We start from the raw sequence: 17,660 nt of genomic DNA, 5'->3' as shown, positions 1-17,660 counted from the left end.
TTAATCTCTAAACAATGTACAATTATGTTATTCTGTGACTCTTCAGATTGGGCCTTCATTACTTCATTTTGCAAGGACTGTTTTATATAATGGATGATTTTCTCAATTTTGTGATCACACAGGATTAATTGACAACTGCGATTCATATAATATTGTATTATATTGAATTGTATTTTGGTACAATTGAGAGATTAAATGATTACATTGAACTGTATTTTGGTATAGTTGTAAGATTAAATGTTTTTTATGTTATGTTGATTGTTGTGGTATCACACGTCTATTGTCATGTCCTGAGTTGCACATTGTCCTTGTCAACTTAATTGTTGTGTGTGAATATTTCTGTCGCATTATTTGTGGCTTTTGGTATGTTAAGTGTATTCTTTTAATATTCATAAATTAATTAGTTTTGTATTGATGAGATATATGTTTTTGATTTGAAATTGTAAATATTGTGTTGTGCAGGTTCTGTACATAAATGAGTTTGTGACACCTTTAGTTCTTGTTTTGATTGACATACACATTTAATAAATATCCTGTTTGAATTTATTATATTGGTTGTTGCTTTATATATTATTTTTTCAGTTTTATGTATCGGTTAGTAGCTCAATATTTTTTCTTGTACTTCAAGTATATTTCCCTGGATTGGCTACTGATTATACCAGGGACTCTTGATAGTTTCTTATTTTTGTTTAGTCACCTGGTAATTTCTAGGCCATCAGTAATGTATTGATAATGTCTAGCCTTACTGCCAACACAACAGCTCAAACCATCCGAGAGCTAAATGGGCGATTTGTGCCTTTTTTAAGTCAGTCTCCATGCCAGCATGGCACCATTTGCGGCAGCTCACGATTAAGAAGCAATCAACAACTTGTGGCACACAAATGTACTTGATTATTATATGGTTGTTCGCAACCATGACTGATTTGGCACCAGTATTACTATTTTAACATGGTATTATTTTTCTTTTTGTTACAGTTTTTAATTTCTCTGCAATGATCTTTAAGTAATCATGTACTATTAATAAAACTGAAACTGAAAACTCTGCCTGTTGGTGCATGAGTTGTAGTGTCTACGATTCATGCACTACATTTTCAGTTATGAGTAAGTGGGCACGCTGTAGATATTTTAATTTCTTCAGAGCCAGCGCAAGTGTTCATGATACAGCTAGAACCTTACATGCCGTAACCACTGTTTGGGTAAAAATAAGTACCTACGTAAGTGATTAGGCTGAATCTGGATGAATCTGGTTAAAAAGAGCACATTCTATATTCATTCTGAGTTATCTGCATGATGAGAAGAAATTGAGGCCCATATTTATACTTTTACATGCAAAACTGCGTTAGCGCACTTTTGCGTGTAAAAGTATAGCGCCGGCTAGTTCCATTCCTGACGCCGGCCGGGCGCCATATTTATGGAATGACGGTAGCCGGCGCTAATGCCCTGTTAGCGTCCTTGTAAAGGACGCTAACCAGGTGGGGGAGGCGTAGGGGAAATTGGAGCTTGTGAGCCGAATTATGGTGCTATATTGTTTAGAAGCAAAAAAATGCCTTTAAGCAGTGTAACACCATTTCCTGGCACACAACCCCCATGGACATGGCTCCTGTCTTGGTAAAGACAAGAGCCATGCCCACCACCCCAATGGCAATGCCCAGGGGACAAATGTCCCCTGGGCATGGCCATTGGGGCCAGTGCCCTGCAGGGGGCCCCAAGTCAGGGCCCCGAGCGGGGAAAAAAAATTATACTTACCGGAACTTACCTGGGATGGGTCCCCCATCCTGTGGTGTCCCTCTAGTGTGGGTGGGGGCGTCCTGGGGCCAGGGAAGGGCACCTGTTGGATCTTTCCATGGTTTCTGACCATGGAAAAAGGTCCAAAGGTCCCCAACGCCTGCCCATACCCAGGCGTTAAATAATGGCACTAAGCAAGGCCCCCATCCCCCTGTTCTTGGTTTTAGCACAGGGGAATAAATATGGCACTAAGGCCATATCATCGTTTTCTGCACAAGAACGCCTACCTTGCATCTCATTGACGCAAGGTAGGTTTCCACGTCCAGAAAATGATGTAAACTCCATAACTTTGGCGCTAGACGTGTTAGGAGTTAGGTTTGCGATGAATTTGGGTAAAAAAATTACTCTAATTCAGCGCAAGGCAAGTATAAATATGGGCCTGAGATGATAAATTCCACATCCATTTCATATTTTGTACAATTAAAGTGTTATCAGTGGTTGTTCATCATGTTTTTCTTTCACTTCAGGTTTTCAAATTTTGACAGAAACATTCTTAGTAAATTATTGATGCGAAGATCAGCTCAGAAGTCGAGAGATCAGATCCTTAATGTTTTCCATGAACTCAATCTGAAGGATGCCATAAGCTACGTAGCAGAGGTACAGTTTGAAGTTCATTTTGAACAGAAGACAATGATGATTTTTCTTAATTGATTTCGATCATGTACCCAGAAAATGTGAAACGTTTGTATTAAATAGACATTTATGAATTGAAACGTCAAAGTTACATTTTACAATTTTTTGTAAAACATAATTACTGAAACTCCCTTGTTAAAAATAATGTCAGTTAGGAGATTTTATCATGGTTTGGAGTTCCTCTGTTTTTAGCACTAGATATCAATTTCTCTCTTGTACCAAGTTTGGGGGACACACCATGTTTAATGTCAGTAAATGGATATTTTTCTTTTGTTTGCTAAATTGCTGTCCGTGGGAAACAGTAGACTGACCTTTGTACAACACCGGCATGGGTGGCTTCTTGGCAATGGCGATTGAGCATCGCCCCCTGGCTAAGAACCAGCAGCTGAAAAATAAAACAATTTCAGAAGGGAGGGTCAGGGCTGAGCCATGGGAGGGGGTAGGAGGAGTGGAGTGCACTAAGGGGCATATTTATACTCTGTTTGCGCCGGAATTGCGTCGTTTTTTTTACGCAATTCCGACGCCAAACTAACTCCATATTTATACTTTGGCGTTAGACGCGTCTAGCGCCAAAGTCCATGGAGTTTGCGTAATTTTTTTGCGTGGACACCTACTTTGCGTTAATGATATGCAAGGTAGGCGTTCCCGTCTAAAAAATTGACTCCGAGGCATGTGCGCCGTATTTACACTCCCGGGCAAAATTCACGCCCGGGAGTGGGCGGGTCAAAAAAAATGACGTCCAGCCGCTTTTGCGCCGTTTTTTAGCGCCTGGGCAAGGCAGGCGTTAAGGGACCTGTGGGCTCAGAAGGAGCCCAGAGGTCCCCTCCCATGCCCCCAGGGACACCCCTGCCACCCTTGCCCACCCCAGGAGGACACCCAAGGATGGAGGGACCCATCCCAGGGACATTAAGGTAAGTTCAGGTAAGTATTTTTATTTTATTTTTATTTTGTGGCATAGGGGGGCCTGATTTTTGCCCCCCTACATGCCACTATGCCCAATGACCATGCCCAGGGGACATAAGTCCCCTGGGCATAGCCATTGGGCAAGGGGGCATGACTCCTGTCTTTGTCCCCTCCCATGCCCCATTTTTTGGCGCCCAAGCTCCATATTCCCCTACGCCGGCGCTGCCTGGTGTAAGTAATTTTTTTTCACGCACACCAGGCAGCGCCGGCGGCTAACGCCGGCTAACGTCATTGAATAAATACGGCGCCCGCATGGCGCTTCAGAATGGCGTTAGCTGGCGCTAATTTTTTTTACGCAAAACTGTGTTAGCGCAGTTTTGCGTCAAAAAGTATAAATATGGCCCTAAGTGCGCATGTCAGTTCGTCCAGCTGCCTTAGGCCGGCCAAATTGACATGTGCATTTTGGTTTCTCCAACCCGGCTGTGTTGCACAGCTGAGTTGGATAACCTGCACAGATGCCAGTGCACTGTCTGAGTGGCAGACCAAGCAGCTCAGACCAATCCTGGTGCTGCTCTCATGCTAGGTATAGCATGCTAGCTTTAGCAGGAGAGCAGCACCAGGATTGCGCATGGAGCCTGTGCTGGTGGCCCAGGGACTGCTGGGACACCATCACCATAGGGAGAGAAAAGGAGCAAGGCTGCCAGTGGCGGAGGCAGCAGCACAGGTACGTTAAAAAAAAATATTATTAATTTATTTCCCACCTCCCCTCCCCTTGAGATTTGCGTCAGCCACCGCTGAATTCCCGATTGCCATGAAAATGACTTAATATTGGAAACTGGGAGAGGTGAAGCCCTCTTAATCAGCAACCACAATTCTGGGTGAAACACAAGAAAACCCCAATTTACCATGTTCTTACCCTCTGGTAGCTTGGCACTATCACAGTCAGGCCTAACTTAAAGGCAATGTGTAAAGTATTTATGTAGGACTTCAAACAATAATAAAGTGAAAACAAAACTCAAGATAAATCCCACACCAAATTTGGAAAATAGAGTGAAATGTAAGAAATTATTTTCGGCCAAAATGAAAAAATTCCTTTTAGTAGAACTGGAGACATGCATGTTAAAAAAAAAAAATTTGTAAAAATAGTGCCTAAAACCACAAAGCACTACTTGCGATTATCTGGTTGTGCAAGACAGTGTGGAAGTCACAAGTTCATTGTGACTGCGATGGAGCACGGGCCAGATACAGGGGCCAGAGGAGTCCTGCAGAAAAAGTTACCTTCTAAAGTCTAGCTAAAGAGTTCTATTCATGGTGGAGGAGGTTGCAAGGAGCAGGGAGAAGGTTGCAAATGGTCTTTGCGGTAGCACAAAAAGCAGGCTGGGCGTTTTGGATGGTTGTTGCTGTAGCAAAGTGCAGATCTTGCATTGCTGATCATTGGGTTTACTGGAGCTTTGCATTGGTGATCAGTGCGGGTGGCAAGATCATGGGGCGAACTGGCCTGTTCTTGATTGCAAGGAACCTAAAACTTCAGGATTTCTCCTGTTCTTGTAGAGGGAGCTTACATGTTGCCACACCGAGGGTGCAGGACCTAAGGGGCACCTCTTGAGGATCAGGAACTCAAGTCAGCAGATGCCAGCAGAGCTCAGGCAGTTCCAGTTGCAAGCCCAGTTGTAGATCCAGGCACCTGCTCAGCTGAGCAGATGCAGAGCAGCCTTTGGAACTTGTCATGTCCCCATACCTCAGAATAGGTGGTCAGTCAGCTAAGCTTTGGAGTCACTTTAGCCTGGGATGAAGGGCACAGGTCTAGTCTTCCTTCTCAGCAAGCAGGGCAGGCCCCAAGCAGCAGTGCAGCAAGGCATCCTTTTTCTGTATTATCCACAGGTCCAGAAATGTACTGAAGAGTTGGGTCTGAGGGGTCCAGTATTTTATACTTGGTACCAGCTTTGAAGTAGGAGAAGGTAAGGATTTGGAATTTCCTTCCTCAATGTCCTGGCCCTATCTTGTCTGGGGGCACAAACTACAACTGTGAAACCGTTTGTGAGTGTACTGAGACAGTCAATATGATATGTAAATGTGATAGGTAAAAGATCCACCCATTCATCAAGACAGAGATGGCCCATCCTGCCAACACATATTCATCATTTGTCTCACTGTCTGGGCATAGACACAAAGACCAGCTACTAACTACACCTAGTTATGTGACTCAGTATACAGACTACAGGCACCAAATGTTTGGGACAAGAAAATGCCAGCTTGCTAAAAGTGGCATTTTCATAATTCTGACTTAAAATCTGTCCATTAAAGAGGGTTTCAAATTGCAATTTTTAAACACCAAACTTGACATTCATACATCCTCTCAATCTAAAGTTATCACGTATTAAATGTAATAAGGAAACCCAATGTTATCCTTTGGGAGAGGTAGGACTTGTAGCAGTGAAAAATGAATTTGAGAGTTTTTCGCTCCCAGGACATGTTAAAGTTAAAGTACATGCCCAACTTTTAAAATACACTGCACTATTCCCTATGGGCTGTTTAGGGCCTACCCTGGGGGTAACCTATATATATGAAAAAGGAAAGTTTAGGCCTGGCAAAAAGTTTATTTTGCCCGGTTGACATAGCAGTTTAAAGTTGCTCATACAGGCTGAAATGGCAGGCCTAAGACCTTTTTAAAAGGGCTACTAGATTGGGTGGTATAAACAGTGCTGCAGACCTACTAGTAGCATTTAAGTTACAAGTCCTGGGTACAGATAGTACTACTTTACTAGACACTTACAAGTAAACTAAATGTGCTAGTTTGGGGTAAGCCAATTTTACCATGGTTAGAGGAGAGAGCACAAGCATTTTAGCACTGTATATCAGTGGTAAAGTGTGCAGGATTCTATAAGCCAACAAAAATGGATTTAGAAAACAGGAGGGTGAAGGCAAAATGTTTGGGTACAACTCTGCCAAGAATGTGAAGTCCAACACAGGCCCTTCCAGGCAAAAGCAAGGGTAGACTAATCAATACCTTGATGGGTTTCCCTGCTTAGGCAATAGAACATGGACGGAGGCCCTCTTATGAAGTGCCACTTGTCAGTTATGAGCCGCTTTGAAGTCAGGTGGATCCCTTTGTGAGATGGATCACTCTGCTGAACCTCTAAACTGACCCATGGTGAACCCTTATCCTCACCTAGGGCCCCCACTTGTGTAGCACCTAACCTTAACTCTCTGACAGGTGCATCCCAGTAGGCAGACAGTACCACCAAGGCCAACAATTCTGCCCCTTGGATCGGACTTCTGTCCCCAACCAAAGGAGAATTCTGCCTATAAGAACATCAATGAACAGAGGCTCCTGACACAAACCATGCACTGCCAGGTGGAAGCTCCTTGTGGGGACATTGGGTAGGCATGTTGTCCAGTCTTGGGGCTGGCAAGGAGTTCCCTATGAACTTTTGAGGGTTATCTGACCTCTGAGGTTTCTCAGAGTGGGGGCACCAGCCCTGGGAGTTAGGCTACCTACTTCTACTCTACCTCCCCCCAGTACTGTGGTGGTATTCTGTGACTAGCTTTTCAGTTTAGGATCTGTACCATAAGACTGAATAGAGGTCAGGGGTGAGTCCTCCCTCACCCTGCCCCTCCATTTGGGCTGCTGGAACCTCCACTTGGGAGTGGTACCCTCAGAAAACTGAACTGTCAGGGTTCCCTGGGCCCCCATCTTTCCCTGCTCTTCTGACACGGGGGCAACACATTCCCCATAATACAATCTATGGGCATCTGGGGACTAACTATGACCCTCTTCTGTGTTATTTATTTATAGTGTTAGCCTGTCAAAGACAGGCCATACAATATGTAAGACAAAATATACATAATTTAACATTTGATTACATAATGATTACAAAACAATGACATTCTGGAAAAAGACAAGAGCTGTCTACATTACCACTAAAATTATTTTAAGTAACAACAACCAGCAAAGTGCAGGTGCAAAACCATCGGATGGATCTAAAGTGCTAATACCTAAGAAGTGCATTGCTTGCTGTTGGCTGGAATTACATCTAATCAAATTACCCCACTAATAGTTTAAAATCTATGACAAATTCAGTCATTAATGAAGTGTGTTAGACCTGACAGCCTTAGGGTGGTCACCCCTAACTTTTTGCCTGCCTCCCTCCACTTTTTGGACACGGTTTTTGCTGGCTTTTAGACTCTGCGCACTTTACCACTGCTAACCAGTGCTAAAGTGCATATGCTCTCTCCCTTAAAACATGGTAACCTTGAATCATACCTGATTGGACTATTTAATTTACTTATAAGTCCCTAGTAATGTGCACTCTCTGTGCCTAGGGCCTGTAGATTAAATGCTACTAGTGGGCCTGCAGCACTGGTTGTGCCAACCACTTAAGTAGCCCCTTTTCTTTGTCTCAGGCCTGCCACTGCAAGGACTGTGTGTGTAGTTTCACTGTCACCTCGACTTGGCATTTAAAAGTACTTGCCAAGCCTAAACCTCCCCTTTCTCCACATATAAGTCACTTCTAATGTGTGCCCTAGGTAACCCCTAGAGCAGGGTGCTGTGTGGGTGAAAGGCAGGACATGTACGTGTGTAGTTTACATGTCCTGGTAGTGTAAAACTCCTAAATTCGTTTTTGCACTACTGTGAGGCCTGCTCCCTTCATAGGCTAAAATTGGGGCTGCCCTCATACAGTATTGAAGTGGTAGCTGCTGATCTGAAAGGAGTAGGAAGGTCATATTTAGTATGGCCAGAATGGTAGTATAAAATCCTGCTGACTGGTGAAGTTGGATTTAATATTACTATTCTAGAAATGCCACTTTTAGAAAGTGAGCATTTCTTTGCACTTAAATCTTTCTGTGCCTTACAATCCACGTCTGGCTGGGCTTAGTTGACAGCTCCTTGTGCATTCACTCAGACACTTGCTGGAGAAGAAACCTGAACCAGAAACTACATCCTGCCAAGAAGAACTGCCTGGCTGCTCAAAGGACTCACCTGTCTGCTTTCTACAAAGGACTGCTGCCTTGCTGTTGGCCTGCTGCCTTGCTGAACTCTTGTGTGGCTGTGAAGGTGCTCTCCAAGGGCTTGGATAGAGCTTGCCTCCTGTTCCCTGAAGTATCAGGACCAAAAAGACTTATCTTTTTCACTTGGACGCTCCGTGCGCTGAAATTTTCAATGCACAGCTTGTTCCGCGGCGAGAAAAACGCCGCACACCGACGCTGATCGACGCAACGCCTTCGGGACGACCGGAACTTCGACGCACGGCTTCGCAAGGACAATGGCGCCCGACCTCCAGAGGAGAAATCGACGCGACCCCTGCCGTGAGATCCAAATTTCAACGAGCAGCCCCGCAGAACGACGCGCAGCCGGAAAACAAGCAGGAAAATCCACGCACAGACCCGGGACATCTGGTAATCCCCGCGATCCACAGAAAGAGACTGTCCGCGTGCCGGAAAACGACGCACGACTTCCCCGTGTGAAAAATAACGACGCAAGTCCGTGTGTGCTGGGGAGAAATCGACGCGCACACCCTTTTTCCACGTATCTCTTCTTCTGTGGCCCTCTGAGGAGATTTTCCACTCCAAACCAGGTACTTTGTGCTTGAAAGAGACTTTGTTTGCTTTTTAAAGACTTAAGATACTTTATATCACTTTTCAGTGATATCTCTACAAATTCACATTGCAACTTTATTCGTTTTGACCTACAATTATCCTGATAAATATTATGTATTTTTCTAAAACACTGTGTGGTGTATTTTTGTGGTGCTATATGGTGGTATTGTATGATCTATTGCACAAATACTTTACACATTGCCTTCTAAGTTAAGCCTGACTGCTCGTGCCAAGCTACCAGAGGGTGGGCACAGGATAATCTTGGATTGTGTGTGACTTACCCTGACTAGAGTGAGGGCTTTTGCTTGGACAGGGGGTAACCTGACTGCCAACCAAAAACCCCATTTCTAACAAAGTGCATCTCAAAATGTCCCAACTTGCTATAGGCAGGAGCTGGCTACTGTAATGCATACAGTAGGTGTGTATAGATAAAAATGAGTAGGTTGTAAAGTTACATTAAAAGATCTCCAATCACATAATTAATGCATTAGTCTACTTGCTTTCCAAGTCACATGTATATACATGAAGAAACCTGGTTTAAAAACGGCTTGGAATCAGTACATTTACACAAAGCCATAGTGTCCGTACAGTTTCTTATCACATGATCATTAAAAAACGCATGGAGGTAATCTCTTCTAGCTTTACAAAGAAAAGTGCAAAACAACATAACATGCATTTCTGATTCTGATCCCCCTCCCAACTCACACCCACAAATGGGTGAGTAACTTCCGCCCTTTCTCCATAAACCAGTGTACTCTTTTACCGGCAGAGTACTTAGTCTGAAAACAATGTATAGGAATCTTTTAAGAGGTGAATAGAGTATATCCAAGTATGGCTCAAAGATAGGGATGGGTTTGAAAGTCCGAAGCTGGTTGATCTTCCTCCCTGAATGGTTGATGGAAAGGTATTACAAAAACCTTTCCTCTATAACCTTTCTGGTGTCCAAAGTCATCCTTTCTGGTTCAAGCCAACAATCCACACATCCTATGGTCTGCAAGCTAGTGGCCATGTGAATAACTAAGGTAGTTTTACTCACTTAGCATAGAGCCAGACCTCTTGCCTAATGTCCTAATAAGATCTCAACTCTTGTCCAATCTATCTGCTCCCCTGGCTTTAAAAAAAAACTAAAAACACTCCAGCATATTGACTCAATGTCACATCTCAGTAGTGCTGACCAAGTCAACTTGGAGTCGAACCATACTCCTAAGTAATCATAGTGTTGAATACAATCCAGGGGATTCCGTATCTTTTGAAGGAGTTCATCAGTTTGGAACTGCGCTGTAGGATCATATATTTTGTTTTTGCAGTCTTGATCTGTAATTCCTTTATATTGCAGAAACCTTCAAATGGCGTCAGCAGCTTGTGTATGGCTAATTCTGTGAACACCAGACATACTGTGTCATCCACGAAAAGCAAAAGTGCCATTTTCTGGCCCCTACAGATCGGCACATCGAGGTTTAAGGCTTTCGCATAACTGGTGACATCCTTCATAATGATGTTAAACAAGGCTGGGTCTAGGATGCATCCCTGTCTGACCCCAATACTGATGTTAAAACTTTCTGTAATTTCTCCTCTTCAGCTATATCTAACCACAGAAGTGTTATTACCATATAGAAGCTTAATTGCCAAATTTAGTGGACAGCCCTGAGATAATGTTTGCCACAGTAGCTCATGGTTTACATTGCCAAAGGCCATTTCTGGATCTATAAAAGTCAAATATAATTTTAAAGGTTTGATGCTGGTATAGTTCAGGCAATTTTGAATAACTGCATTGGCTGGTCAATTGTTCCATGATCTTTCCTAAAACCTGCCTGAAATGCATTGATGATCACATTATCACACAACTAATCATCTTGGCGAGTGTGCAAGAGCTTTGTTTATATTTTCCCTGCTGATTCAGGTAGGGCGATTGGTCGATAGTTGGCGGGTTCCTCCTGAGGACCTTTCTTATGGAGTAGGACGATTATGGCAGATTTCCACAATGCCGGTACTGTATCACATTGTAGGCTAATGTTAGAATTAGTACCTATGTACTAAGCTCTGATTTGAATCTATCAGCTGGTATCGCAGTCTGGAGCCTTACTGTGTTTCTGACTGAGGATAGCTAAAAGTACTTCACTTTCAGAGAGACTTTCTAGATTGTTTGGTGGTATAACACGTTGAATCTCCCCTGTAATACATTCCTTTTCTGCTACACTTCCACTCCTTGGCAGACTTAGTTCAGTAGCTGGATCACTACAGCTGGCAGAACTGTATAGTGAAGAAAAGTAGTTGAGCTAGGAAGCAGGCATGATAGAACTCTCCAGATTTCTTGGGTTGCCTTGCAGTCTCCATCTTACTGTCCCCCAGAAGGGCACGATGTTCTTAATTCTAAGAGCTACCATAAGTACCTGCCAGGCCTTTGCATTAACCTAACTTTTCTGTATTTGACACGACGTTTATATTTCTTCCTTAAAGCTTTCCAATGATTTTCCCCATCAAAAATTGAATGCCTCATCTTCAGTGCCAGGGAAAGTGCAGATTTTTACTTTCTACATTCCTGGTCAAACCATTCTATGTGCAAACGGTTACAATTAGTGCTATTGCTGCTTATAGTGTCAGATTGCCACCTACTATGGCGTCAAGACAGAATGATTCAAATTTAAAATCTTCAAATTATGTCAGGATTATTACAGTCTCTTATTTCCTGGAATTCCCTAAGCGTGTTTTGTTAGCGGTTTGAAGCTCTTTCAGGGCCACTTTTTAGCATAGTATGCAGATGCCAAGGAATAGACTTTCTATTTGTTGTTATTTGCAGTGCACGTTTCCTCAGCTCAGGCATAAGAATAGGGTTTAGGTTAGACCTCAATGACAGCATTAGACTTGCTATTAGCCAAACATGATCACTCTCAATTCTTTGTTCAATTACAAGATCATAGGCCAACTGCTAATAATTCAGGTTGATTAAGATGTAATCTATCCACCTGACACGCCCTACTGATTGAAAGCTGTAATGTGCAGGTACATCCAGGTGCATGCAACTATTTTTGGAGCATAAATCATTTTTAAGTGCAAAGGACGATAGTGAGGCTCCTCTCCTAGAGCTGCGAATAGACAATGTTGAAGGATAAGTTGGTCTGCTGATAAAATTGTTACACAGTACATCTAGTTTAACTAATGCATCTTTAGGTTTCGTGTTTAAGTCACTGAAGCCCAAAATATTATGTTGCCTTGCTCTTACGTGGGTGAGGTTTAAGGATCACATATAATTTTGTTGTGGGATTCCACTTTCCTTCACTAGCTCATCCCATATACAGAACTGATTCTAATCCTGGCAGGAAATAAACATTCATTAGTGTTAACTTCCTAAGGTCTCTGGAAATCACTAGAAGTTGGAGATTCTTTTTCATTTGGAAAATGCGCGAACAGCAGTACCTAAGTGGCTAGATGTCCAGATGCTTAATCCACCGCTCTTGGAAACCGCACATTGTTTTGGTTTGACAAATGTTGCCACTTTCTTATCTTCAAATTTCAGTTTCAGGCTAGCAATATTCCACCTAAGCATTTTTATTCTGGTCAAATGGATTGGGCCAATTTCTGAACCCAATGGGAGGTGAACTGCATGTGCTGGGAGTCCTGAGATGATTGTACCTGTAGTACCTGGCCATTCTCTGTCTGTAAACTCAGGTAGTGTGTGAATCATATTATCATAGCTGTGAGTGTTTCTTGGGGTCTGTGGGATCCCGCTTGCAAACGACGACTGGGCTTTGATCTTCAAATACGAGCTCCTGCTTTGAAGCCCTGACTCGAAGAGCCCAGGGCTGAAACAAAAACAGAGGCATTATGACATTCTACTTGGTGGTAGCTTACTAGGTATGTAGTTTCAAATACCATTGGATAGGATTCAGATAGGCCTTTGTAAATCAGTATTCACCAGTTGACCAGTATGTCAATATTACCAAGAATCATCTCAGCCGTGTGCTAAGTTGTGCACCATGTTAATGTGCATTCCCTCTTTTCTGTAATGTGGGCAGATGTAAATCCTCAACAACTCTTGAACTGACACTTTTTAAAACTCTTGCAATCAGTGTAGGGCATTCAGTAAATTACATACGTTGAAGATATTGTGATGTCCCTGAGACCAATAGGTTGGTGTGAATAACAAAATTACAGGCTGCTTGCTTGGTCTAGTTTTACTCCTCTCTCTATGTCTCAAAGCATTTATTGCAGATTCCTCCGAGCTTCTTTGCCCTGGATACAAGTTCCCAATATCCCTACTATGTAGTCTGTAGCACAACCCACTGGAGCCTATTATTTCTGGTTCCCCATAATGCTGTTCAGAGACGTGCCTGCTATACACTGATCTCACCGCAGTTGTATGTACATTACTTGCAACATATGCTCCACTTGCCCATAGTATTGTTCCTTGGTGAGCTAGACCAGGCATGGCATTGTCTTGAACTCTTGTACTTGGTTAGTAGAGGCACATTATCTATTCCTTTTCCCGCGTATTGGCTTCAGGATCACAATCTTTGTTAGCAGTGGCGGCAGTGATCTGTTCGTGTGATTTGTTGTTGAATAGCTGTCCTAAGATCCTGCATATATGAGTACTGCACTCTGGCAACCTCTCTTGCGACATACTCATTACCCCTGTGTGATTGGTCTTCAGTTGAGGGAAGAACTTCAGGCTGTAGCGTATTACCAGTGATCACCCCTCTTCCCCTACTGAACAGCTCTTTGTCTTGATCTGTAGTCATTAGTCCTAAATTAACCTTGTGGGCTTCTTTGATTACGTCATTGGGGGAGATACCAAAAGCCAATCGGCTGATTGGAAATGGCCTTGTTGCTTGACATTGATGGACCATTACCTTCTGATCCATGCATTGTGCTATTCATTGGATTCAATTGACAAGCAGCAGTAACCTGCACATTATCCACTATTTCAGGTGCCTTCATGATGCCCTTTGAACATGTGTGATTCCTGCAGGATGCCTTACACCTTAGATTTTGTGCAGCATGTAATACACTTTCTATTTTTATGTTTTCCTTGCTTGAGCTTCCCAACTCTGTTTCATTTTCAATTTGCAGACCTTGGACATTTTGTTCTTCTGGTTTTAATGCTTTTTCCATCTTGCATGAATCTTCCTCTGCCCTTGGGGTTCTTAGGGCTAACAAGGTGGTCTTTTCTATAGATTTTTTTTGTAGTTTTTTAAAGATTTTATTGAGACATTGCTTATGCGGTTGCCTCCTTTTCTGTATAACGGCCAGGTCTTGTTGGTGAAATGCTTAGTTTGGGCAATCACCATACCCCTGGTTGGCATTGTCTTCAGCATCTGACAGTATTCTCAGGGCCTCATTCAAGGCCTGCCCTTTTTCTGTCCGGTGCACAGTGGGGCTGGAATTATTAAAGTTTTATATTATTGCGGTAGATGTTTCTCTGCTGATTTCCATTTTTCAATCATATAAGATTGAACTGATGACTTCTGGGACCTCTGCAAGCTTAGTAGAAATCCTTGAGCAGGTTCTTATCATATTGGAGGATGCATTACTCTTAAGCAATTCTTTCAGTGCACACTCCATTACATGCATGTGCGAGTCAATAGTTGCAATGCAAGATGACATATCACAAAGGATTTTCGTTTGATCATCCAACTTTATGCTATGTGTTGCTAGATTGTTCCCCATTAGATCCATTGTACTACATAGTCTACAAGACGGCCAGAATTTCTTGCTCAGGGTACAGTTCTGGAGGAAGATAGCTTGTGGCATGATTATCCCTACTCTCCCACGACTGATAGCCTAATGGCACAGATTTCATGGGGCTATTTTGGCAAGTGCTGTCGGACTCAAGTGCAATATAGTAAGTATCTACCAGACCCAAGACAACATCATCCAGCTCAAAAGAAAAGTTGCATTTCCCACTTGAGACAGCAGCAACTGATTTAGGAAAGGCAGTAAAAACACAAGATAAACACTTACTTCCATTCTCATTTATTTCGCTCTCTACAGGAGGACTGGTAATGTGTAGATCATTGACTCCTGGCTACTGGGCCCACCAGCATTATAATCTTTATGGACTGCTGCAACAGTTATAATTTGGTGCTTCGTCAGAGTACAAGAAATCTCAATTTGAAGTGGGCCAGCCCCTACCTTCAAAAACTGTGTAGGCTCACTTCTTGAGGGGTTACTTTCTTGAACAATTTCCAAAGTCTTGGAAAGGGTAAGTTGCACTCCTGCAGTCATTCTTTTTTTTATTTTATTTTTTATTTTAGCATAGGTTGTGGCTAGGGGTGGGCAATAAACTCCGCTCCGCTGGTAGATGTCCTGCTAAATTCCACGGACTGCCTGGTGGTGGAGTTTTTCTTGCGTTCGGCTCACCAACAGTAAGTTGGTGTGTGCGAGCAAGAACTGGCATCCCCTAGCATGATTTTCAGTTACTAGGAGTGCAACCAATGAGATTTTACCAGCGAAGGTGTTCACGGGTGTAGGAAAGTACCATCTTGCCTGGTATGTTACCCCCATAGCTCACTGTATATATGATGTTTTAGTCTATGTGTCACTGGGACCCTGCCAGGCAGGGCCCCAGTGCTCATAAGTATGTGCCCTGTATGTGTTCCCTGTGTGATGCCTAACTGTCTCACTGAGGCTCTGCTAACCAGAGCCTCAGTGGTTATGCTCTCTCTGCTTTCCAAATTTGTCACTAACAGGCTAGTGACTAAATTTAGCAATTCACATTGGCATACTGGTACACCCATATAATTCCCTTGTATATGGTACTGAGGTACCCAGGGTATTGGGGTTCCAGGAGATCCCTATGGGCTGCAGCATTTCTTTTGCCACCCATAGGGAGCTCTGACAATTCTTACACAGGCCTGCCACTGCAGCCTGCGTGAAATAACGTCCACGTTATTTCACAGCCATTTATCACTGCACATAAGTAACTTATAAGTCACCAATATGTCTAACCTTCACCTGGTGAAGGTTGGGTGCAAAGTTACTTAGTGTGTGGGCACCCTTGCACTAGCCAAGGTGCCCCCACATCGTTCAGGGCAAATTCCCCGGACTTTGTGAGTGAGGGGACACCATTACACACATGCACTATACATAGATCACTACCTATGTATAGCGTCACAATGGTAACTCCGAACGTGGCCATGTAACATGTCTAAGATCATGGAATTGTCACCCCAATACCATTCTGGTATTGGGGGGACAATTCCATGATCCCCCGGGTCTCTAGCACAGAACCCGGGTACTGCCAAACTGCCTTTCCGGGGTCTCCACTGCAGCTGCTGCTGCCAACCCCTCAGACAGGTTTCTGCCCTCCTGGGGTCCAGGCAGCCCTGGCCCAGGAAGGCAGAACAAAGGATTTCCTCTGAGAGAGGGTGTTACACCCTCTCCCTTTGGAAATAGGTGTGAAGGGCTGAGGAGGAGTAGCCTCCCCCAGCCTCTGGAAATGTTTTGATAGTCACAGATGGTGCCCATCTGTGCATAAGCCAGTCTACACCGGTTCAGGGATCCCCCCAGCCCTGTTCTGGCGCAAACCTGGACAAAGGAAAGGGGAGTGACCACTCCCCTGACCAGTACCACCCAGGGGAGGTGCCCAGAGCTCCTCCAGTGTGTCCCAGACCTCTGCCATCTTGGAAACAGAGGTGATAGGGGCACACTGGACTGCTCTGAGTGGCCAGTGCCAGCAGGTGACGTCAGAGGCTCCTTCTGATAGGCTCTTACCTCTCTTGATAGCCAATACTCCTAACTTGGTAGCCAAACCTCCTTTTCTGGCTATTTAGGGTCTCTGCTTTGGGGAATTCTTCAGATAACGAATGCAAGAGCTCACCAGAGTTCCTCTGCATCTCCCTCTTCACCTTCTACCAAAGGATCGACCTCTGACTGCTCCAAGACGCCTGCAAAACTGCAACAAAGTAGCAAGATGACTACCAGCAACATTGTAGCGCCTAATCCTGACGGCTTTCTCGACTGCTTCCAGGTGGTGCATGCTCTGGGGGTAGCCTGCCTTCACCCTGCACCAGAAGCTCCGAAGAAATCTCCAGTGGGTCGACGGAATCTTTCCCCTGCTAACGCAGGCACCAAAAGACTGCAACACTGGTCGTCTGGGTCCCCTCTCATCCAGACGAGCGTGGTCCCTAGAACACAGCAATTCTGTCCAAGTGTCTCCCACAGTCCAGTGACTCTTCAGTCCAAGATTGCTGGAGGTAAGTCCTTGTCTCCCCACGCTAGACTACAAAGCTGTGTACCACGTGATTTGCAGCTGCTCCGGCTCCTGTGCACTCTTCCAGGATTTTCTTCATGCACAGCCAAGCCTGGGTCCCCAGCACTCCGTCCTGCACTGCACCACCTTCTGAGTTGTCCTCTGACATCATGGGACTCCCTTTTGTAACTTCGTGTGGACTACAGTTCACTCTTCTTCCAAGTGCCTGTTCAGGTACTTCTGCGGGTGCTGCCTGCTTCTGTGAGGGCTCTCTGAGTTGCTGAGTGCCCCCTCTGTCTCCTCCTCCAAAAAGCAACATCCTGGTCCTTCCTGGTCCTCAGCAGCACCCAAAAACCTCTACCGTGACCCTTGCAGCTAGCAAGGCTTGTTTGTGGTCTTTCTGCATGGGAACACCTCTGCAAGCTTCATCGTGACGTGGGACATCAGTCTTCCAAAGGAGAAGGCCCTAGTCCTCTTTTTTCTTGCAGAACTGCAAGCTTCTTCCAACCGGTGGCAGCTTCCTTGCACCTTCAGCTGGGGTTTCCTGTGCTCC

The 17,660-nt window shown here is 44.2% G+C and overlaps 1 protein-coding gene across 2 annotated transcripts in view; it reads left to right on the top strand.

Annotated features, from left to right (window-relative positions):
• Positions 1–17,660, top strand: part of SLC9A3 (solute carrier family 9 member A3) — a 1,524,418-nt gene that overhangs the window by 1,088,771 nt on the left and 417,987 nt on the right. For both annotated transcript variants that reach the window (XM_069219612.1, XM_069219611.1), the window contains exon 10: positions 2,253–2,382. In XM_069219612.1, the coding sequence (XP_069075713.1) occupies positions 2,253–2,382 (130 nt within the window). The remainder of the gene's footprint in view (positions 1–2,252; positions 2,383–17,660) is intronic.

Source organism: Pleurodeles waltl, chromosome 2_2, assembly GCF_031143425.1.
Source record: "Pleurodeles waltl isolate 20211129_DDA chromosome 2_2, aPleWal1.hap1.20221129, whole genome shotgun sequence".
Lineage (NCBI taxonomy): Eukaryota > Metazoa > Chordata > Amphibia > Caudata > Salamandridae > Pleurodeles > Pleurodeles waltl.
The sequence above is the reverse complement of the archived record's forward strand: the minus strand, read 5'-3'. Positions and strand labels throughout refer to the sequence as shown.